We start from the raw sequence: 25190 nt of genomic DNA, 5'->3' as shown, positions 1-25190 counted from the left end.
TTCTCTTTTCCTGCATTTTTGCCATTGATTTCTCAACGACTAATTAGGCTAGGAGTTTTTTTTTTTTTCTTCTTTTTTTTGCCTCAGTGCGGCAAAATGCCAGAAACTAATTATGCGCCTCATGTCTCATCCTCACTATAATTACACTAAAATGAAATGCTGCAAACCCCTGAAAGATCATTGGTTAACAGCATCTGGCCAGTGTCTGAGAGAAAGTAGTTCACTGCCAGTCCAGTGCAGGAGCAATCCTATTCTGAAGATAAAGGAACAAATCGGACTTTCAATTCACAGTCTGTGAAACAGAACAGTAGTCAGGAGGTAGGACCTCCAACCCGTGTCATGCCCCCTTTCAGAGGACTGGAAGAAGAGCTTGTTTTCATTCTCAGCAGGGACTAATCTTCAGTCCTTCGGAAATTATAGTCCTTCAAAACTTCTGTTTTAAAGCCGAAGACCTTCATGTTTTCAAATTAGCATTCCTTTTTCACAGGAAATGTTTTTGCTCTGTCATCTATAGTCAATTTGGCAGAAGGGTAAGACAAATGATACATTGAAGGGAACCAATTATCACTCTCATCTCTCCTTGCATCCTGGAATTTGATCTAACCACCAAAACAACACCTTTTTCAAACAAGCCAATGACAAAATAAACACACAACAAACAAACAAGTGTTCTTATTAATCACTAGTGTGGTTGCCATAGGCAATTTCCCAGAACTGCATCTTTCTACAAATCAAAATATGAGTATCTGTACGGATCTGTCTGAGCTGGTCTTTTCTTGTGAAAAAACATGAGAAACTAGAAGCAGTGCTCTTCCGAGCACAGGTCTCCACCAGGCCACACAAATTGGCCTGTTATAGCGCCACCATGAGGCTGATTTAAAAAATGTGGGGCAGAGGTTCTGAATTAGCATCCAGGGAGTGTGTGTGCTCAGTTTGGCAGCGATCGGGCCAACGGCGCCGGAGATTAGCTGGTAACAACCAGGCCACACAAATCGGCCTGTTATAGCGCCACCATGAGGCTGATTTGAAAAATGTGGGGCAGAGGTTCTAGATTGGCATCCAGGGAGTGTGTGTGCTCAGTTTGGCAGCGATCGGGCCAACGGTGACTGAGATTAGCTGTTCACAAACTGCGAGGACGCACGCACGGACGCACGGACGCACGGACGCACGGACGCACGGACGGACGGACGGACGGAGGGGAAAACATATTCTCCCTCAGCCTTCGGCTGGTGGAGACAATTAGGTTCACAATAGGTTTTGATAGCCTGTATAAAATATATGCATTATCTAATGGGACCAGTAGAGGGGGTAGATTAGCAAGATAACATTAGGGTCATGAGGGGAAGAAACAAGACAAGGTAAAGGACAAGCTTCACAATGGTGAACAAAAATATAAGTAATAGGCCATAACTAATATAGTAAGTAAATAACTCAAGTATTCAAAAGTACAAATCACAAAGTATATTTCTTTTTAATATTCATTGCTGTACTGACATTTATAACCCCCCCAATCCTGTATTTTTTTTAGGCACAAAGGAGACTCTTTGTGTCTCCTACTGGATACATGGGGGTCTTTATTATTATCACAACATTATTGGCTTAGGACTGCAACAAAAACAAAAAATATCCATGAATTCAAGAATCCATGACGTGAGAAAATGAGAAATCGATGAACTACTCCTTTAAGTATAGTACTCAAGTAAACCACTGCATCGGAGACTCCTGATAAATGAGGTTCACAGCATTTTGATTGTCCCACTACACCAGACTCAAGACTTAATGCTCTTACCTTCAGGAGACTCCTCCTGCACATATGTGCCTGTCAGGTATCGATGCACCAAGGCAGACTTCCCACTCGACAGGTTACCCACAATGCCCTGTTAACAGAGAAACAACACTGGGGTCATAATGGGGAAAAATGTTATACGCCACAAAAAAAACACCTTGTGTTAATTTTGTTATGAAAATGTATTTTACACAGATTGTCCAACTTTTGCCATTTCAAGATGGCCCCCAAGTACCAGACTGCCACTATCCTAGATTTCTAGTGCACGGATCAATTTTTAGTGCACGGATCGTGCACGCCCATGCACCATATATGCATCATATGTGTAGTACTTTTTAACAGCTTTCAAACAAAAAATTCCGCTTGGAAATCCGTTCAGGCATTCATGAGTTACAAGCCTTCAAAGTCAGACAAAACAGCCATTTTTGACATTTTGAAAGATGTGTTTGTTTGTTATGGGGCTACACATGCAATTTCACAATTGCGATCATGCCTAATACATTTGAGGCATTTTTAGAAAATTTTTTATAAAAAAAAATTTTGAAAAAAAAAAAATCTTTTTTTTTTTTTTTTCAAAATGGCTTCCAACTCGGGAAACTCGGGCTCTGGCAGCCTGGGACTACTGTAATAACTCGGGAAACTCGGGCCTTGGCAGTCAATGAGTTAATACTGAATTCATGTACACAGAAAAAGGTGGTCCATGTACAGAGCCAGCAGGTCCAGTTTACCAAGTCTCAAGGGTTTTAAGTGGTTAAAAAGGGTGAAATGCACCCCTAACTGCGATAAGCTACTTCTAATAGCGTCTCTGCAGTTGGTGCCATTTTGCACTTATCTAAATACATTTGCCAAATCGTCCCTTTTCTGTGCAAATGACACTCATTTGCCCAGAAAGGTCCAAATCACAAACACCAGCACTAAAAGCTACAAGCAGTTAAGAGTGAAAAATATTAGCATCTTCAGAGAGGATTTTGTGTCAAATGAAGCGCAGCAGTGATTGTTCAAAAACCACTTGAACTTGCTTTTGATTGCGGGTCTGATTGGTCAAACTCTGACTTGGTGAAGGCCGAATTCTGTCTGTGAGTGTGTGCTGAAAAGCATGACTGCTATCATAGTATTCGGTCACACTCACTGTAAGTTTTAAGAGTCTTTAATAATGAAAGGAATAGCAGCAGCAGTAGCGGTCTCCAAACAAAACAGACACGTTTCGGCACGTAGGCCTTTGTCAGTGTCAGTAAATGCCAGCTGGCGGAAGTGACATGTATATACAGTATAGTTCAAGAGCATAGTTACTTTACTTACAAACGCTATAAAGCTGTGTCTCATTATCAAATAACAATAATAAGCATTCGTTACAATTCATTTGGAAGTATCAATATCATATCTTTTACAGAATTACAGAGCATAAAAATGGTAAATGGTGCATTTATATAGCGCCTTTATCCAAGGCACTTTACAGAGATTGGGCATTACATTCACCCATTCACACAAACATTCATACACCAATGGCAGAGGAAACCATGCAAGGCACCAATCTGCTAACCGGGAGCAACTAGGGGTTCAGAGTCTTATTCAAGCCAAGGACTCTTCGTTACAAACTCTGGGGGAGCCCGGGATCGAATTGGGAACCTTTTGGGAACCCTCTGTGTTCTAATGACGGTCTCTCTACCCCTGAGCCACTGCCGCCTCAGAACTAAAGATGAAAAATCTCCTATAGCTAGACATTTAATAGTAATTATTATTAATAGTAATAATAGTTAGTATTGGACATGACATTTGCACAATTAGGTTTCAAGGTATAGAATCTGTTAATCCCTTAAAAAGAGGAAGGGACAGAGACCGTTTACTATTACAGCGAGAGGAAATCTGGATCCATTTCCGAAATACTGAATTTCCAAAAGGTTAAATAAAGAGTTGACGTTAAACTGTTTTCTAGCGTTTGCAATTAACTATGCTCTTGAACCATATATACATGTCACTTCCGCCAGCTGGCATTTACTGACATTGACGAAGGCCTACGCGACAGAAAGCGTCTGTTTTGTTTGGATATAGGCTACTGCTGTTGCAATTCATTATTAAAGAGTGCGGATTGAACTTCCCTCTATACATCTGAATCTGCAGCCAATATACACTGAAACCTCTCTATACCGCCCTTGAGTGAAGCGAACCTTTCCCTTGAAGTGAGCGTAACCAGGGGCGTCATTTTGGGTTCCAGGGGGAACGCAATTGCCAGCCCCCAGCCTTTGCATTTAACCTTTTATTCACCTTTGAATGTGGTTGGCAGAATAATCTCATTTTAGATTGAAACATATAGACACTTGTTTTCATTCATTCATTCGTGACTTTAAAACTGGGCTCGTTATTTTGGGCAAGCTATTACAGGAGTAAATCTTTTTTAAGAAAAGTATTTATTTTCTTTTGTCAAAATTGCAACAATAGCAGATCTTGTAGGTCAGCTTGTAGGTCAGCTATTTTTTCCACACCCTTTTTTAATGAAATTATGCCTTTGTGGGTAACATTGTTAATGTGATTTCAGGTCTTGGACTAAACAACAATGTGTATACTATAATTTATCAGCATTTCATACTTTGACATGTGAGTACAGCCCTTTTTCAGCCTGTAGCGTCCAAGCATCCAAATGAATTGGTCCAAAACCTCCCCAGTCAAGGTGAACGGCACCCCAAAATACCAAGCAGAACTGGTAGGCCTACTCTTTACAGGTGTGTATCTGCCCAATTCAAGCACTGTCTGTAACACTAGGCATTGTAATAGTCCAGATCTAGCCTAATTAAAACATTTGAGCACAGCATTCTCCACAGCAGAGTTCCGTGTGTCAGCAGGGTAGGCTGTGTAAAATATTGTCAGTCAAGACAAAATACTGCATCGTGAAATTGCCTTTGAGGGGGTACATTACATTACTGTAGGTCTCTCCTGTAAGACAGATGTTTCATCTCAACAAGGTTTTGACATGGCGAAAATAAATGTAAAATAAAAATAATAAATGGCTGGCCACCAGCACCATAAACTCCTTGGTGACAGTCAAAATTGCACCAGCAAACACATAGTTTGCCACGTGGAAAATTAAAAATGTAACAAATCCAGGGCAAATTGCACTCAGCTTCAAACATTTATGGCTGCGTTTGCACAGTGAGATCATTAGTGCAATTTATTTTGTGATCAGACCTTAAGACAAGGCAGATATTCACTGTGCTACACTGTGAGCGGTTGCAAATCTATTCTATATTAATTTTACACTCAACTCAATATTTCTACTTTTACACTCTGGATTTGACTCTGTCTGGCTGTTTGTGACCTTTCCTTAGCATCTTCTCCTGGCATCTGGACCAGACTGAGTGAACATAATGCCTACAGGCAGAGGCACAGTGAAGGGTGGGCTGATGATGCCAGCCAGGGGTGTCGCACCAAATTCTGGGCCCTGGGTACAAGGATTAACTGCGGGCCCTTAACTATTGAAAAATAGCAGATATACAATCTCACAGCGCGGCAATTTAAAAAATTGTGAACATTTGTGCAAGTCTTTGAATATTTCAAATCCTTCTATGTCAGTGGTGCTCAAACTATTTCATGTGAAGGACCCCCAAAATGTATTCGGCCACGGACCCCCATCTCAAAATACTTAGTTCCAGGGACCCCCAGAAGCTGAATTTGAGTTACAAATGTTTGCTTAAAAAAAAGCTTTGCACACATTTTCAAAAATAGCAGAACTACAGGCTCACAGCTTTGAGCTTGTATATCTGCTATTTTTCAATAGCTAAAGTATAAAATCATTAAGGCCCCTCCACCATGGGCCCTATAGTAACTCACTCCCACATTTCCCCCCCTTGTGACGCCCCTGATGCCAGCGTGTCTGGGAAGAACAAAGGCTCCAACAAGCCTCATCTCCGCCCTCTCCTCCTCCACCCTGCCATACGCTGGTCTTCTTTAGATCATTAGTGGGTGGTAAAGTCAGGTATGGTTTTAATTAAAGGCAAGTTTCAAGTGAAAGAGGGGGGTCTAGGTAAGGCCTTACCTCCCTTTCATTGTAGTTGGGAAGGAGCCCATTTTGCAGAGAGAAGACGAGGTGTGCAATTGAGAGAGACTGTGAATAAGCTATGTGTCAACATAAACAGATTTAGAACTACAAAAGAACAGGGCATCCTGCTGTTTTAATGGAACAGCTTTGTGACCTGCTGCTATACGGCCTTTATGAAACCAACCTGTTGCATCAGCACAATTTCAAGATGAAAAGGTAGAGGGTCTCCTTTTTACTGCATGTGCAGATGTTTGAGTCTCTGAGCTGGGGATGATTATGTATAACCAAAGGCAACTGAAGTACAAAGAAAAATAAAAAACTAAACAAAAACCATAAAAGGTCACGTTAATATCTAACTAGAATGTGTCTTGACAAGTAGTTTCTCTACCAAAAAGTAGTGTCTTTACACGGTTCAGGGAGTTCATTCAAAAAGAATCACCAGCACTCACAAAATGTCCGTTAGGCAACTTTTATTTAATTAGTTATGAGCAGCATAGAATGGATGATGCCTACGCTTAATTAAATAAAAGCTACCTAAAGGACATTTCAGTGATTGCTGGTGATTATTCTGTTAATAAGTAGTTAAAGTTAAGTTAAATGCCACTACAATATCAACATCCATTTTTGTCACAGCACCAGTTCATTGAGGATTGGAAATCCTCAACAGTAGTACTAATGATTAAAATGGATGTACTAAATTGCATTACTAGAAACACAAAGTTTATATAACATATGCTAAGCAGCTTCTATTCAGTATAATCTTTATCACAAATCATATAAGAGGCCATGCATTTCAGACACTTCATTTGGCGTCTCTCAATCCACGTAAACACACTGAGTGAGTGCTGTCTACTCTGCACTCTGCCTATGTATATATAACAAGATATGGTATAACAATATGGGGCTCAAGGAATGCAATATGCAAAACACAATATGTAATATCCGCAATAAGCCATAGAAACAATATAATAGATTGAAATTGAGAGATAGAAGCCCATGTAATTAACCCATTCAATCCAGGAAAGCATCTGTGTTATTTCAGATGCTTTTTCAGAAAACTGTTTTTTTTTTCCCTTATTTTTTTAAAAATCAGCCTCTGGTCTAAATGGGTTAACAAATGAGCATTCTAAACAGCTGAGCAAAGTGAGGGATTGTGGATATTATATTGTGTTGCTTATAATGCACATTTCAAGCTTCAGTTAAAAAAATCAATTATGTAAAAGTTTGAAAATTGTTGTACTTCATCCAGTATTCTAAGTACCGTAATTGCTGGACTATAAGCCGCTCCTGAATATAAGCCGCATCAGCTAAATTTAGAACAAAAAACAAACGTTTACATATATAAGCCACACCGGACTATAAGCCGCAGGTGTCCTTCCTGCTTCCTGCTAGAGCGCCCCTGGTGGCCGTTAGCTGTAAAAATCTATATATAAATCCTTTTTAAAGACCATTGTAAAACTAACTAACTGGCCGTTAGCTGTAAAAATCTATATATAAGCCGCACCGTTGTATAAGCCGCAGGGTTCAAAACATGGGAAAGAAGCCGCGGCTTATAGTCCGGCAATTACGGTAGGCTTATTTTATCGACAATATGTGGTTAGTCAGCTTCATATTCCGACAGAGGATGTCAGGTGTGCCCTTATACCACTGTAATGCCTCATTCACATACAGAAAAGCCAAGCTAATGGTTGGCTTGGTAATTCAACGTATTCTCTATGCAAACCAGCTTTTAAAATTTCCAAGCTTTTTTTCCAGCTTGAAAATGTTAAAAGCTGGTTTGCATAGAGATTACATTAAATTACCAAGCCAACCATTAGCTTGGCTTTTCTGTATGTGAATGAGGCATTAGAAGTTTGAGAGAAAAATAATAATAACTAGAAGCAGTGCTCTTCCGAGCACAGGTCTCCACCAGGCCACACAAATCGGCCTGTTATAGCGCCACCATGAGGCTGATTTTAAAAATGTGGGGCAGAGGTTCTGAATTAGCATCCAGGGAGTGTGTGTGCTCAGTTTGGCAGCGATCGGGCCAACGGCGCCGGAGATTAGCTGGTAACAACCAGGCCACACAAATTGGCCTGTTATAGCGCCACCATGAGGCTGATTTGAAAAATGTGGGGCAGAGGTTCTAGATTGGCATCCAGGGAGTGTGTGTGCTCAGTTTGGCAGCGATCGGGCCAACGGTGACTGAGATTAGCTGCACACAAACTGCGAGGACACACGGACACACGGACACACGGACACACGGACGGACGCACGGACGGACGGAGGGGAAAACATACTCTCCCTCAGCCTTCGGCTGGTGGAGACAATAATTCGAACAGGGGAAACTAGTTTATAGCTTTACCCAGCTGAGGTGGTCATGTTTAGCACAAAGGGGACAAGAATACCACTCATGGAAACCCCAACACATGGCCGGGGACAGAAACCCAACCATTGACCTTCAGACTCAAAGGCTGAGCTGTGGCCACCCTGTTGGTGTCTGCTGATAAAGTCTTTCCTTCAGTCATGAACCAAGTTAACTACTCTAGACTCAGTGGTTCCCAAACCTTTTAGCTAAGAATAAATGTGATGTCTCCATGTGACCCAAACTAGTGAAAAACGGGTTGCGATGTGAAATATTGAGCTTGTAGATCGGCCATTTTAAGAAGGAAATATGTAATATATTGAAATTAAATACTCTCAAAGTACAATTTCATGTCATCTTTAAAAAGTTCACATGCATCATGATTTGTGTGTGTCAATTTAAATAAAACCTGCAAAGCTCAAACCAGGGACCTTGTGACTCGCACACAGGCACTCTCTAGCCAAATTCCAATACTTCCACACCCGTCCACTCCACACACGCGTTAGCCCCGCCCCCAAGCGAGGAGGAGAGGATTAGATGCGAGTCCGGAAGAATCAAGCAGGCTGGACTGACAGCCACATTCCAATTGCTAACATTCCTGTTTACTCGCTACTCTCTCCTCCTGCATGACACGTGTAGATGCTGTATTTCTCATATATGAGCTGTTTGACATGCATTTTTGTACAACAAACAAACAGCATGACTGTATAAATGAAAGTCAACCCATTATTTCATTTTTTGCTTCAGTAGCTTTGATCACATCAGAATGATATGCTACATAATAAACGACTGAATGTCTGTCTGTCTGTCCCTATGTCTGTCTGATATCCCCGCACGACATCACACAGTTAGAGATAACTGAAATCACTGATACCGCCACCTGCACTGCGCATGCATCACCGCCATGGTAACAGCCGCCTGCTGAAACAGTGCCCAAATTTAGAGATGACTGACATCACTGATACGTCTGGGTTCTCCAACATTACTTCTGAGACTCCTACTTTCAATCCCTCATATACTGTGCACACCTCATAACCCAAACTCTGTACATAGGTTTTTGGGACAGTTTCACCCTCAAACCGTTGAACACAAGAATGCTGGCACATTACATCTTCCCAGCAAGCTCGGTCAGGACTTGGACCAATCAGTGACGCCTCGATTGGGGCCAGATCAAGTCAAACCAAAACCATGACTAGTCAGATCTTGCCTGGAATATCACCTGATTTCAATTTGTTTATATTAATGTTGAGTATTTGTTCCAGTAATGTCAATATGATTTTTCCTGTAATGTTAGTTGTACGATTTGTTCCTGTAATGCTGTTTATACCCTAGTTTGTTTATGCCAAGTTCATTTATGCCCTAATTATTTATGCCTAAGTTTGTTTGTTGCTGCATATTGTGTTTCCATTTCTGTTTGTTGCCGATATTGTGTTTCAATTTCTGTTCAGTTAAACCATCATCATCATTGTCATGTTCCCCCATAAAGTGCATGGAGTCAATACCCCATTTTACCATACTGCCATTCTGGTCCTGATGCTTTGGCCGGCATCCTGGTGTAGGAGTTGAAGTATAGTTGTGAATCAAACAGTGAGCTATTTAACAACCCCCATTTGGCCAATTGGATTAGATTTGTTTCAGCACTATTTTGAATGACCCTCTACCTTCCTGCAATGTTTCTAAGATGACTCTGCATTTACTGCGCCGGAGATTAGCTGGTAACAACCAGGCCACACAAGTTAGGGGCAGAAGAATATTTTTCATAAAACTGCAATATTCATTGGCTCATAGTGGGTTAAGTTTCCCCCCATTTATTTTTATATGGATCCAAATTTGGTGTTTCGTGTAGATTGCTACACGAAACACATATTTTCAAAATGAAAAGCTGATCTAAAAGGTCAGAGGTCAAAGTGTTGTAATTTATTAATCACGAGGAGATGCATGTGTGTAGTGAAGTTGGCTGTAGCTCAAACAGGGCATGAGTTATAGGACTACCTGTTCAAAGTTAGTTAGCATTTTCAATTGAGTGCTAAAGCGCTACCCTTTGGCCAATGGTTGCAAGTTTAATTCTCTGTGGCTTTTCATGACCCCTCTATCTCAGTGGTTCTCAACCTGTGGGTCGGGACCCCACTGATTCTGGGGGTTTCCAGATGATTGGCTTAATGAACAACATTGTTTTCTCACTCAACAGTAAACAAACTAACATACCGTTTAAGTGTATAGAGGGTGTCTGCACATTTCTAAAGTGACAATTTAAGGACTTTTTAAGATCTTTTTAATGCCTCTAAAATGAGCAATTTTATCAAATATTACAGGCATATTGTGAAAATAGCCGATCTACATGCTCACAACGCGAGGCATTGTGAGCATGTAGATCAGCTATTTTCAAATGTAATGCCTCAACTCTTAGTGATCGTCGGGGGGGGGGGGGGGTCCCCAGTTAAAATATGATTATTTTGGGGGTCGCGGCTTGCCTAGTGCCTACGCACTTGTAGTGCGTACTTGGCCCCTAATAAATGACATTTATGAACTCTTTATTTTCTCTGAATTCCCAATATTACATTTTGCTGGGATGCATTGAAGTTTCACACAGTATGCCACAACACCGAATGGTTCAGAGAGTTAGAAAAGCTACATGTACCACCAGCAAGAGGAAGTGTGGTTTCAGACATTTCTTTAATCAGTGGAAGACATTGGATGGTGTGAGGGGACATTGGCGGTGGTTGTGTGTGAGCAACACTGACAGACAGGATCTAACCCAGGGGGCGTGTCACCAGTCTAGTCCAAAACTGTCACTCACCACACGAGTCCTGCTGCAAGCCACACTGCATCTCCATGCCAACGCGTCTCATTAATAATCACGCACTCTGTGCCAGGGAACATTCCACACAACTTTGTTCTCTTCTTCATGCAAAATGCATTCCCAGCTAAATTTACATAAATCTGACATAATAAGATCGTATCTGTATGGAATTTGACATGTAAACAAAGAGAGGACACTTAACCACTTGAACGATTGCATCGACTATCCTGGCCATGTCATAATAAGCGAACAAACTCGTAATTCAGCAAAAGTGGCCAAATATTCAGCAAAAATAGCAGATATACAAGCTCACAATGCAGATTGGCAATCTTTGCTCAAGTAATTTGGTCTGTTTTCAGGCCAAGGACCCCTTAGTCGAGAGAGAGAGAGATGAAGCAGGGACCATAGATACTAGGGGTGTAACGATATAGTAACTGAATCGAAAAATCAATTTTAATTTGCAATGATCTACGATATGGTTTGCAAAAGCAAAATATCGTACCGTGTTGGCTTTGTATCATATCGTTTAAAAATGCGGTAATCAGTATCGAATCGTTTTGTAATGCAAATAATTGATTGTATGGAAAGTAACTAAGTATTTGTGCCTTGTATTTAGGGGAAATGAAAAAGAGGGGTCTAATTACCTTTCCATTCCATGTAGCTACTCATAGTCTATCGATAAATGTGGGTAATCTCTGTCTCACCATATTCAAGGAGGGTTTGTTCAAATGTGTTGAAACATAGTGTCCATGTATTTGCTAGATAATCACAGCGTTTACTTCCATAAAAATCATTTTTTTACATGTTTTACACAGATTTCAGTCTTTGCTAAATAGTTACTATATAGATTTTAAATCATTGAATAGAATCGTATCATATCGCCTAGAATGAACCAATCGTCCATGTATCGTATCGTTAACCATGTATCGTGATGCGTATTGTATCGCTGTTAAAATAGATACTATATAGTTTCATTGTTTGACAGCACAATCATCAGTGTATTTTGGATTCATGTCAATTTGTGTTTTCAGATATTTAACCACTTGAACTGTCAATACTTATAATACTTATAATAAACATGACCTTGACCTGGCTCTTTCTCCTCTACAGTCTACACCAAACCTCTATGCCGAAAATAGCCGATCTACAAGCTCACAACGCCAGCTTGTAGATCGGCTATTTTTGGATAAAGTTCTCAGAATATGGACGCTAAGGTTCAAGTGGTTAAATCTGGAGGACCCCCTGTGGTAACTCTGAGGACCCCCTAGGGGTCCCAGACCCCCTGTTGAAGACCCCTGGTCTAGAGGTAAAAAAGGACGGGACCAAGATTAGACCCCTGGGGAACCCTGGTGAACGAAGCATAGGTTGTAAGTGGTTCATTTACTCACCACTTTCAGCTCTGGCACCGATCGACTCAGTGTCCACTCTTGGCTGTTGACGAAAGAGTCTAAAAAGACAAACAGAGAGAAACAAACAGTATTTAACTCAAGATCTGTCTGTTCGTGTCCCACAAGATCTGTCTGTTTATGTCCCATCTAACGTTTCTGAGGTTTCAGTTGCAGTGAGCAACAACGATGAAAATTAAGTGGCCTAAAATCCGTTCAAACATGGAGAGGCTTGGACATGCTGTTTCTCCCTCTGAAGAGTCTGAATTGTTCTCTATACGACCTACAAAAAGGGATAAAAGTGTCTGCATTGTTCACTGACTGTACAACCTACAAAGGTATAAAAGTGTGCATAAAGAGAACTCTCATAATAATTCTATGAGGCATATGAAGATGATGCTCGATTTAATTTGAAAGCATGAAGGATTATCAGATCTGTCTTAATCTGTTTAATGTTTGAATATTTTTGAGTTTGACGAGATAATCGACAACATTTACACGGAAGCTTCTCAGAACCAAAACCACAAATGGCAACTCCCCATTCCCGGACTGCAATTTCCTCTTAGTGATGCATAGCAGGCACATGTCATAATAACTATTTGACCAAAGCAAAACTTCCTTTTCGTTTTGGTTCATATCCGTCCCACCATAACTACCCAGGGAGGTACCGTCGCTCATGGGGGCGGGGCGGTGGGGTGTAGACAAACTGTCTCCACACCGAAAGGTGCAAAAGCCTGGTTGAATCCCCTTCTGTCTACATCATAACAGTGCAACATGCACATGCATTATTACGGTACCATCCTGCTTGTTGCCACAACAATGGCTTCCCATAGCTCCCATCGTGTCAATATGGTGATAATAATGATAAATAAAACGGTACAAACATGTGTCGCGAGATGAGACACTTTGATTCTCTCTACGAACGTGAAAAATCTAAAGATGCATTACATGATCCACTTTATCTCAAACCCTCTTAAACCTAAAATGCATTACAAGATCCACTTTAGCTCAAACCTTCATGCAAAACCTGAGTCTCAATTTAAATTGGTACCCTGAACTGAAAATATACTTTATGTTTACTAAAGAGCCGTCTGCTGTCTCACCAGGAGCCCTTACTGAACATACACTTTATAGCAATGGAATATAGAGCCATTTAACACTTATTTGAACAAGACTAGGGGATCCACATGGAAACCGTGTGGCACCAGTGTGGATCTTGGACATAATGTGACCAGCCTGTGGCATCAGTCATCTATGAAGTCAGTTATTCATGACCTTTCTATCCATCATATAGGACTGTAACTTTGGCCAAGATTTCAGCGTGATCACAGCCCCATTGTTAACCATTATTATAATTATAATATTATTACAATTAAATGTAAAATCTAATGTGTAAAGACATTGGTGGAGGTAGATCAACATCAGTGGCCTACTGGCAGCGTACATACAGTACAACGCTTGGCGCTGACCGGTCCAGCGGTACAGGAGATTAGCTCCGGACAGTTACGCAGCAGCGAGCCTCTTGCAGAGCAACGCAGTAAAAAAAAATCACTTAACACCAACTTTAAGGCAAGGAAATGTGTGTCCTCCTGCGGCACCCATTCAACACTCAACAATAAGGCCTTTAAGCCTGCCTTGCGGTGCTGAGACTGCTGCTTATCCACACACAGAATGAATGCGCATCTCCAGCAGTGCCTTTCACCATTCTGTGTGTTAGAGCGGCAGAGTGGTTTCCATCAGCATGCCATTAAGCTAAGCTCTCTCAGAAACAGTTTGACACTCCAACAAGTCGGCACATGAGTGAAGACGCACACTTTCCTTGCCTCTGCGAGTGTGAATGAATAAAAGCACAACAGATCGGGGTGCCGTTGGCTCGGCTCACGTTTCTTGTTGTCGTTTTTCAAAGCTTTATTCTTTATAACACATTTTTCGGAGATTTCTTTTTACGGCAATATTTTGGCAAACAGGAAGACTGAGCCAAAAACTAGAAAACCATAATACCTGTAACAATAAACCATCAGTGGAAATAATAAATAACAACCACAGAGAGCCTACACAATAACCACCATTGTTCTCAGGTCTTTCAGTCTCAGTTATCATACACGCACGCACACACACACACACACACACACGCACACGCACACGCACACAGGGGCCAGTCCACACAGATAGTCATAGCGAGAAATTAGGGGTCATCACGGGCCATCACACAAATGAGACTCTGTGATGTAGTTAGCCAATGCCAGGGCATTGCGGCTCTGTACCAGGACATTTCATTATTATGACAATAACAAATCCGCTCATCTTCTGCCTCTCAGGGACAGAAAACACAGGATAGAGAGAGAGAGAGGAAAAATGTAGCGTTGTCGGGTGGAAACCGTACATGTCCAAAAACTTTTAAAAGATTGATTTAAAAGTGTAAATACCTACAAGCACACACAATCGCGTTGCTTTGTGTGCTTGTAGATCTGCTATTTTCACTACTTTTGTGCGACACTTTTGTATGATTAAAGAAGGGATTTAATTTACGAAAAAGCATACACATTTGAAACTTGGAGATACGAGTTTCTGCCCAACAATGACGATAAGCTTTATACAAGAAAATAAATAGGGCCTAACAACTGCCTCTCTGATGAAATGGAGTAAAAAAGTGAGAAAAAAAAGAAAGAAAAAAGAAAATCACCAGTCATGTGACAACTATTTTCCAGTTCAATCCCAAATAACCCTCTATAAGAAATGCTCATGTCGGGAGATCCCCAGTCAGTTGCCGTTCTCAGAATAGACGCAATATGACGAACAGTTCAGGCCCATGCTAACCGGATTCATCTGTTTCGTTACATCATTCCGTAACTACGAGCATCCTCACAAAACTGAGGCCCAGAAGAACACCAGTGGACACAAAGACCCAGCATCACTGATGCTCACAGAGGACACCAGAGTCTTTGTCATTATGAGGGCAGAACTGTATTACTGGCCTGTTTGTCATGTTTTTCCACTCCAATGCTCACGTCCGTTCAGATACAAATCTGATGCATAATTAAACGCCTTACCTAATTTCATGAGAAAGTGAAACAGTCTGTGTGTGTGTGTGTGTGTGTGTGTGTGTGTGTGTGTGTGTGTGTGTGTGTGTGTGTGTGTGTGTGTGTGTGTGTGTGTGGGGGGGGGGGGGGGGGGGTGTTTATGTATATCCGTCAAAGCATTAAACGTGCATGCGAGTGTGCAGCGGTTGTGGAATGAGAGAGGACAACCTTGAGCTCTAAACTCCCAGTCGGTCTCCGACCACGCTTTCTAACCAAGCTTTCCCATCGGCAACAAATTACAGGGTGAGAATTTAGCCAGCAATAAGTATTTTTTACAGCTCTCATTTGCAAACCACACCGCTCACTGCCCACCGACATTCCCTCTCTGGGCAGGGGTATACTTACTGTACATGTACACTGTGTGCATCTTTTTGACATAATCACACTCCCCATCATGTGCTCCTCCATGAAGACATTTACAGCAGGGGGTCTCAAACTTTTTTGACTCAGGGCACCCCTGTAAATAACGTTTTCATCCACGGCACCTCTGAATTACACTGTTAATTTTTAGAATATTACATCATATTGGAGAAATATCCATTTCCATCAGAACTGACTGAAAAAAACTTTCTACTTGACATAACCACTTGGGGAGAAGGTTCACCAAAAATAGACAATCTACAAGCTCACAACGTGTCACGTTGTGACGCGTTGTGAGCTTGTATATTTGCTATATTTTTGGTGAACCTTGGCCGTAGAGTTGGCCGTAGATGGAAAAATCACACCCAATGTGAAGTGAGCGGTGGTCGTGCTTGCATAACGTCTTCAGACTAGGATTTGAGTCTAGGATGTACAGGCTATGCTACACACACACGTTTTGCTATGGCACAACGCTGAGGAAAAAGGCTACAGACACACGCACAGCCACTCTATGGAGCGGTTTACCACCGCTCAAAAATAACTGATATTGATGAATTCCAAATGTTATCAAATTATTCTGGGGCACCCCTGGACTGGCATCATGGCACCCTAGGGTGCCGCGGCACCCACTTTGGGAAACACTGGTTTACAGAACGACTCAGAACTCTTATCACAATCTGTCAAACTCCCAAACAGGAAATGTCTTTTCTCTCTAGGTCCTGGGGAGAAATCTCATAGAGTCTAGGAGATAAGTACCAAACACAATTGCTTCACGCCAAGCCAATCTATTTCAATCAGGATTGGCTATCTGACTTTAAGGTCCTGACTTATCTTTTGTTTTCTGGTATTGATCACATCCGTAGAAGGATTGAACTCCTTTCTAGCGGAATTCTTATTTAATCCAAGGTCCATGCAGCACACTGAGAAAAAAGGGAAGTATTGACTAATCTTTACTCACACCCCAAACAGTGAACTAAAAGAAATGGCAAAGCCAAAGCTTTTGAAAACATGTTGAAAAGCAAAACCTTCTACATTGAAGGGAGAAGCAGCAGGGTGTTTCCTGCCTTCTCTGTAGCTGGACATCCCAGTGGTCCAATGTTAAGACAAAACTCACCCTATCAGAGATCTACAATGGCAGATGGTCAAATAAGCTGTCATATTAAATTATTAATTACAAAGTTCTTCAGTATTTCCCCAGACTAACTCCCTCAATCGCTCTTGAGCATCTTGCACTTCTCTAGCAGCAAGTGGAAATGCATTAAAACTGTGTCACTGCCGTTTCTCCCAATCCATTTGCAAGTGACACAGTACACAGCATGTTTGCTATGATGGTAAACAATCAACTGCAGTGAAGTTGCCTCAACCCAAAGGGGACCCGACTGTTTTGAATTAAACATGATCTCCAACTAAAATGGGCCGACAGATTTGAAACAGAAGATAAAATTCACTGTGTATTGCATGTGACAGAACTGAATAAATGAATGCATGAAAAAAATGACAACTCAAGATAGAATGGAATCAGTGAGCCATTTGACCTGCCTGATCAAGCTAACCAATCAGACACATTATACAGGACCTACAGTAGCTCTGAATTATTACAGGGTGAAAGCAGCCCTATGTACAGATACAGACTAGTATCATTTCCCAACATGTAATCTCATGGCAGTGAATGAGCCTTGGGTATTTTGGGGACTGCAGTCAGTGTGATGCTGACTGTCACATGCTTCATGACCGACCACCCCCTCCTCCAGCCCAAAGAGCCCACATCTGACCACATGGTTCACTGATCGCCCATTTATCCACAGACCTGACAAGAATGGCTTTGTTCATACAGGTGGGGGTGGGGACACAGTCAACACCTCAGACCTGCTGGGAGTCGACTACTCTCAAAAAAAGTAGAAAAAAAGACAAGATCGAAAAACAATGTGATTTTAGCTTGTTAATAAGCTTAGAATATGAGCATGTCTCATCCCTTTCAGAAACTGTACCACTGTGTTTGTGTGTGTTCGCTCATGCATGCTAACCCCATTGCACCAGAGGGCTAGGCTTCTGAGCTGTGCAGATTAATGTTGGAGTTGGGTTGTCAAACACTTAGGCAGGTAGCAACAGGCAACAAGGCCCGCCCTGGGCATTGAACACCTAGCTTTACTCAGGCTGATCGGCACGCCTACATTCCTGATGCCTGACTGAGTGACTCTACAGTGCAACACATGGGCAAATATCCACTCCAATACAAAAGGCCTGGTGTCCCTGGCAACATGTCATGTGAAAATACAAATACGAGGAAGAACTTTAGGCTATGCTTAGAGTTGGCATGAGATATCACCTTCATAGGTAAAATGTCCAACACATGAGTCTGAAATCTCTGTGTGTGTGAACACACAGACACCTCTACTGTGAAAGAAACACATCATTGAGCCTTTGTGTAAAGTTACAAATCAGTTTCACAGGAAAAAAAAGGCAAATCAGAGCTTTCAATTGCGATCACGACAAATATTTGCTACTCTCCGCCTTGTACTCCTGGCAACTGAACACACACACACACACACACACACACACACACACACACACACACACACACACACACACACACACACACACACACACACACACACACACACACACACACACACACACACACACACACACACACACACACACACACACACACACACACACACACACTACTGTCACAGTTAACCTTTAAACACAGTACTTAAGTCTTCCCTCTTGTCCCCGTCATTATCGTATGTAAGCCCTCTTAATTTAGCCCTGCTAGGCTGCCAAACGCATCCCCATTACAGCATCAACTGCTTTAATGCTGCTGGTTTTAGCCCTGACCTACGAGGCTAAAATACAGTATTTCCAGGCTCTTTATCCCTATGCCTGAGCAGCATACTAACAATCCCACATAGAACTAACGTATAGCCACATTAAGGAGTTCTCATAAACAATTAAACATTTTCTTTCCAAAGCCTTTGATGAAAAATAATGTGTGTGAATGCACAAAAAAGGTCAACTCAAAATGAAAGGCCCCAGAGAAATAAAAAAGAAATTCCCAAAATAGAAGCTCATAGGGTCTGTTTTCAAACTCTCAAACCAGACGTCTTTTTGAGCGCCATCCAAACATACAATTCCTACATGTGTTTTTAATTTCGCCCTTTCCTCTCAAAAGTGCACTTCTGTGTTTTGGTTCCAGAAGTGTACTTTTTGTTTGGGCAGACTGGCTGAGGGGCTGCACAGGGGCTACACATGGTCTGTTGAGTCCTGAGAGATAAATAAATTCATCAATCTTACAAGGCTTACCTTGACCTTTGTTGAAGGCAATGCCTGCAAGCGTTTCTATGGCAACAGACTGTGTCTTTTTACCCGTAGCCAGGGGAGATTTGCCAGTGTCTTTGCTCTGTGGCGTCTGGGATCCACTTTTACCACCAGACGGCTGTTCTTTCCTCCTGAAACGGTTGGCTAAGAGCTGCCATACACTGGGCTCTTCCTGTGCCAGTTTGGGTGACAATTTAGGCGGGCAGAGGGGCACCTCCATAACCTTAACCGCCCCCCTGCTGTGATACTGAATGTATTGAATGCCCCCGTCCCCCATCCGCTCACAGGCTGGTGGAAGGGTTTTCCCTGTAAGGTAGGAGAAGGGCTGTGAGGGTAACGAAATCTCCTCCACTGAGGTCTTAGCCTTGGAGCAGGGTTCCGAGTTCCCTTCCGACATCTCAGGGATTCTCTCCCGAGGACGAGTCCTCCTGATCCGGAGACTGAGGCTCCGTCGTAAGGAGCTAAGGGTCCTTTTTGGGGAATCCGATTTACTGGGCTTGGGGATGGAGTTCGCTTCACTTTCCTTGTCCTTGTCTTGGGATGCCTTGCCAAAGAGCCTCCAGCGGAACCCCCCTTTGAGGAAGCCTCCTCCATCGCCAGCCGGGTGCCTGCAGGCCCCACGGTTCTCCATCTCATCCTCAGACACCCTCTTTCTCAGCTCCAACACAGTCATACTGACAGGTCTGCGCTTCCAGCTCCTCTGATGGGGCCTGCGGACCACATCTTGAGGGACAGAAGGCCGCTGAGGCAACAGAGGCTTAAGTCCATCCACTGCCCTCAACTCATCCTTCCTGCTCCTGTACTGCTGGGTGGAGGCCTCCCGGGCTCCTGGCTCCAATGGGGCTCCGACAGGGCCCGCCAGCATGCACACGCTCCTGGGTCTCCGGAGGGCTGGCCTCTCCTGTTCAGTCTGTGAGCCTCGCCGCAGCCTGACGGGGTCTCCAAACTCTCCATACATGCTCACCGCCCTCCTGCCACGCAGCGCTTCGTCCAGGCGAGGCTTGCGCAGCACGACTCGGGGCAGAGAGCTGTGTCCCAACGCAGCGCCATGCTCGCCGATGACGAGACCTTCTGCAGGGGAAGCGGGGCCTGATGCCGGGCAGCACTGCTGGGCCAGAGGAGCCGTTCTAGCAGCCTCTGCTATGCCCCCGTCTGCCTCTGAAGAGTCAGGGACAGAGTTCTTGGAAGGCTGTTGGAGAAACCGGTATGTCCTCATTTTTGCCCCCTCCTCCCCCTCCTCCTCCTCCTCATTCTCCTCCACCACTACATCCTCCCGTGTCCTCCCAGATCTGCCTGCACGGCTCAGGGAGGGCCACATGCCCAGCTCCTGTCGTGCCCTGTTCAGCCCGGGCCTCTCCTCTGCAGCAGGCATCGCCTCCACAGCTATCATTCCTCTCGGCTGGCGGCGGTCTGCCAGGGCGCAGGCGAGACGGCCCATCCCTAGCTCCGACGCCAGCTCATCGCCCTGTGTCCCGTTCAGGACCACGGAGACGTGGTACACCGTTTTCCCCTGCTGCTGGCCAATAGTCGTAGCCCTCGGGATAGCATCCACCATTCCACTGCTAAGTAATAGCATGGCACTTCACTCTCATGAACTCATTCACACATTACAGTACAGTACAGTACAGTACATGCTTGCAGAGCAGACTGGTTCAAGTCGTGAAGCCCGTCATTTCCAGGCTGAATTCCAACCCCAGGCATAATCCTTCACCTTTGGCTTGAGAAAGAAGAAAGAAAAGAAAAACTTCAAACAGGTCTGTGCAAAGCCTTCGTGCCACCTGCATCCCCTGGGTCTTCTCACTCAGCAAACCCACACAGGCGTTTTGATGATGCTTGCCATCTGCGCACTGTTTCTACTCTACCTGCCCCATGCAAACAAATTAACATAGGAGTATCCCCTGTGTTTGCTTAGGAACCAACACGGTGTCAGCCATACCTATGAAGACTGCAATGAATATAAAATACATGTAAAAAAAAATAAGAAAGTGAAACATCCGCTCCCTTTGACAAGTTACAAACTGTGAGTGATCCTCGTTGCTGGCGGTGCAGACGAACCTCTTAATCTGGGAGCTCTCGTCGTGTGGAGCATGGGAGGAGGGTGTCTCTGTTTGAACTTTTCAGCTGCTTCCCAGCCCCCGGGACGGACGGAAAACAAGGAGTGGATCCCATGGGCATTAAACACACCCTCTTTAAGCTCTCCTGAGCTATGACTGCCCGCCCCCCTAGAGACTCAGGCAGACAAGAGTGAACATGAGCTGGAGGAGAGAGTGAACAGATCATCCATGGCTCTAATCAACAAAGCTTAGGATCCTGAATTAAAAAAATCGCCATGAAAGAGGACTGTCCACATGGGCTCTCTTTCTCGCCCTGACAGGCAGGGGTGTTGCACCAAATTCTGGGCCCTGGGTACAAGGATTCACTGCCGCACTGCGAGCTTGTAGATCTGCTATTTTTGAAAAATCGTGATAATGTGTCTTTCAATATTTAAAATCCTTCCAAGGTTTTTTTGAAAAACCTAAGTTTCTATGTCAGTGGTGGTCAAACTTGTTCATGTGAAAGACCCCCAAAACGATATGTATTTGGCCATGGACCCTCATGTTACAAATGATCGCTTAAAAATACATATATTCAAAGATTGTGAGCTTGTATATCTGCTATTTTTCAATAGTTAAAATAATTAAGGCCCCTCCACCTTGGGCCCTAGTAACTCAGTCCCACTGTTCCCCCCCTTGTGACGCCCCTGGTCATCTCCTCCTTGCTGCTGCCATCTACGTTCTGCTTCAGCCAGGAAAATAAAAAGAGACAAACGCAAAAACCACCAGAGGAAGAGGGAGAGGGAGAGAGTGTGATGGGAGTCCAGGTTCACCACTCGCATTCATCCACATTTTAGCAGGCGCTTACAAGGATTAAATCCCAGGGTCCGCTGAAGGCAGACCACAACAACCTGTGCACAGGTTGTTCAGACAACTTTTAGACAGGAAGACCGAAAGGAAGTGCTTGCCTTTCACTAAAATGGTTACAAATGACTAGGATAATTAAGTGAACAGTCCTCACAGCATTTCAGCATGGGCATTTAATGTATTTACTTTTTGTTTTTGCAATACTGTTAATTATGTAGGAGACAAAATCTGGCAAGCTTGTAGATGCATTTATAACCTAAGCTTAATTAAAACCTATTTTGAGGTTATTGAAGTGGGCTATTCTGAGAATGTGAGAGAAACATTCAAAAGTGAAATTGGTCAGTGAATTCTGAGTCATAAATCAATGGCCACATAAAACACCAGAGACCAATTTGGTCAGGCCAGATTTTACACTCTGATCTTTACAGCACCCACGTCAATGGGTACTAGGCTAATGCACTGCCCCCCCATGTGGTGAGAAAGAGAACAAAATGGTAGAAAGAAAAAGATTCATGGAGTATACATCAACTTTGAATCACCCTACTATAATTCTGAACTAGAAATGCAAAAGGGTATCCTGTACAACATTAAGTAGCGATCTGAGTGTGACGGCACAGTCAATTAATTACTGCATAACACATTTGTTGATTTGCATTCATATTGCAGTTAGGGTCAGTAGGTTTGCTTTTTTATTAAAGCACTTCAGATTGATTGATTTGAAGTTATATCGCCCAGCCCTAATTACATGTAAACCCCTTTGGGTATCGGAATTATCAAAACAACAAGGGTTACTTTTGTTCTCCATACATAGAGTGCTCTACTATTGTCCATCCAACAAGGCCAAATTCTATTTTTTACCGTGTCACTCAGAATAACCAATTTTCAAGTTCAGTATTAACAAGCGCACATGGTCATATGACGAAGTATTCATTAGGCTCAATTATTCAAGCAAAGCCAACATCGTTTTTCATCTGAGAAGACCATAATATCCTCAGCACCTCAGGCAAGTTTTCCCTGGCTGAAGGATTAATATGTTAATTCAAAAAATATCATATTCATTTAATAGATAATCTCACTCAAATTCTGAAAATGTCCCAGTGTGCATGTCCAATGAAGGACTTCTGCCATACAGTTTAAGGAGGAGGAAATGTTTAGCATTGCATGCATTGGCACGTTTTCCATTATACTGTTACCAGGTAACTGAGATCCATTAAAGAAAAACTTCAGAATAATGTGTCAAATATTATTCAACCTGTAAATGCTTTATAGGTATGGTAAACATTCTGATTTGCACACCCAGAGCAAATTGTAAATGGTGCATTTATATAGTCTTTATCCAAATCCCTTCACAATGTGCATTATTACATTGACTTATTCACACACATTCACACACCAGCGATGAAGGGAACCATGCAAAGCACCAACCTGCTCATCTGGAGCAGTTAGGGGTTCAGCGTCTTGCTCAAGGACTCTTGGACACTAACCACAGGGGGAGCTGGGTATCAAACTTGGAACCTTCCGATTCCCAAGCGGCCACTCTGCCACCTGAGCCACAGGCACATTCTAACTAAGTGGAATGCTTTAGTGAAGATACATTTATTGCATAACGTAAAAGGTTCTTGCTTTGACACCTATCAAAATGTTATCAACAAGGACGTTAGAATCCAGGTCTGTTCATATTTACCTGTGTCTAGGAAGTAGGGATTCAGAATCACCTGTGACTCTTCACCCAGCAAACTGTCGTCTTCACTCCACTGGATACGGTGTTGTTTTGTGCGCCTGCGGCCCCCAAAGCACTGCAACATAGTCCAGCTATGGCCACAAAACAACCTCACTATGGCTCACAACATAACCACTCAAATCAAATACAGTATGTCTGCCTGCTAAACCCACTGTACTTCATGTTTTTGTTCTCTCCTCTTGGGGAAAGACGTAGTCTGTGTGAAGCGGTCCTCTTTTGATACTGTCCAGCAAGCATTGCTTAGAAAGTCTGACTGTGGCTTTGTGGTGAACTGCAACCCATTGTGGCCAGGCTGGGTCCACCAATGACACCCGACAATGGAGTTCGCTGGCAAAAGCTCTTTGGTTACTGGACAGACGAAGGATGCAGCCAGCAGGACGGGCCATGTGTCATCGTGCACAGGGAGCCATTTCCTCTTGGTAATCCCTTATGAAGGAGTGGTCAGCAGCAGGGTCCTACATAACAGACACTGATAGGATTAGGGATAATCCACGGTCCCGTTGCTTTTATGAAGGTTCGGCCCACCAAGCTGCGGTCAGTCCTTGGATTTCAGTGAAGTGAACAGGTAACAGAGCTTCTCTTGTATGCTCCCCTCCGCTCTACTCCTCTGTCCCTCGGCTGAATGCCGCACACACACGTCGCTTACGTCCCAGACTTGTAACTCTATCTCGCTGGTAGTTGGGAGGGTTCCTCAGAAAACTGGATTGGCATGTTTTGAAGTTCCTCAAAGTCTGCGTCCGTGTGCTGATTCATGCTGCGCATGAATATGGAGATTGTTAAGTCAAGATAAGGACAGTCCGATCTGACTGTGTGAGTCACAGTCATGTAAGAGTGCGAGGAGGACGCTGTGATGGCTAAAGCTTTGTTGTTTTGTCAACAGTGCGCTGGCATGACTTTGTCCTTGCTCTTCCCTCTCTGACACATTCTAAACGATGAGCAGCAAAATAGTTTCCGCAGACTCACTCAATATTGTTTTGAATGTCACCGGCATGATTATAAGACTCCACTAACAATGCCTCTGTAATTGTGTGGGTCATCATCAAAAGATAGGAATAAATTCACTGTCGAATGAAAATAAGTTCTGCTTTGACAGCAAAATATTAATTTAATTTGGAGACTGAGTGAGATGTGTGAATTCTGTAGAATTCTTGCAGAATACACTCTGCTCAATGTCAAACCAGTCAGAGATGCTTTAAGCACATCTCTCCAAGGCTTCTCTGAATAACACAAATGTTTTGGTGCTCTGTAAAGGAAATATTTGAATTGAATTCAACATAGGTATAATTTAAACAGTTATACAGAAACTCATTACAGTCCCATAATTGGATTGTCCATCTTTCTGCCTTCTCCGCTTTAGTGGATTTCAATTAGAGCAAATGTTATTCAACCCCATTTGCTTCTTCTGCTGAGGCAATTGCATATAATATACATGTCACTTCCAGA

The 25190-nt window shown here is 43.0% G+C and overlaps 1 protein-coding gene across 1 annotated transcript in view; it reads right to left on the bottom strand.

The window, feature by feature from the left end:
* The window catches only part of agap3 (ArfGAP with GTPase domain, ankyrin repeat and PH domain 3), a gene marked incomplete at both ends in the record, with an annotated part of 169118 nt that overhangs the window by 87347 nt on the left and 56581 nt on the right, over positions 1–25190 (bottom strand). Inside the window, 2 exons of the mRNA XM_080726204.1 lie at positions 1790–1877; positions 12349–12407. Coding sequence (XP_080582330.1) covers positions 1790–1877; positions 12349–12407 — 147 coding nt within the window. The remainder of the gene's footprint in view (positions 1–1789; positions 1878–12348; positions 12408–25190) is intronic.

The sequence above is a fragment of the Nannobrachium achirus genome, assembly GCF_963921795.1.
Source record: "Nannobrachium achirus genome assembly, chromosome: 5".
NCBI lineage: Eukaryota > Metazoa > Chordata > Actinopteri > Myctophiformes > Myctophidae > Nannobrachium > Nannobrachium achirus.
The sequence above is the reverse complement of the archived record's forward strand: the minus strand, read 5'-3'. Positions and strand labels throughout refer to the sequence as shown.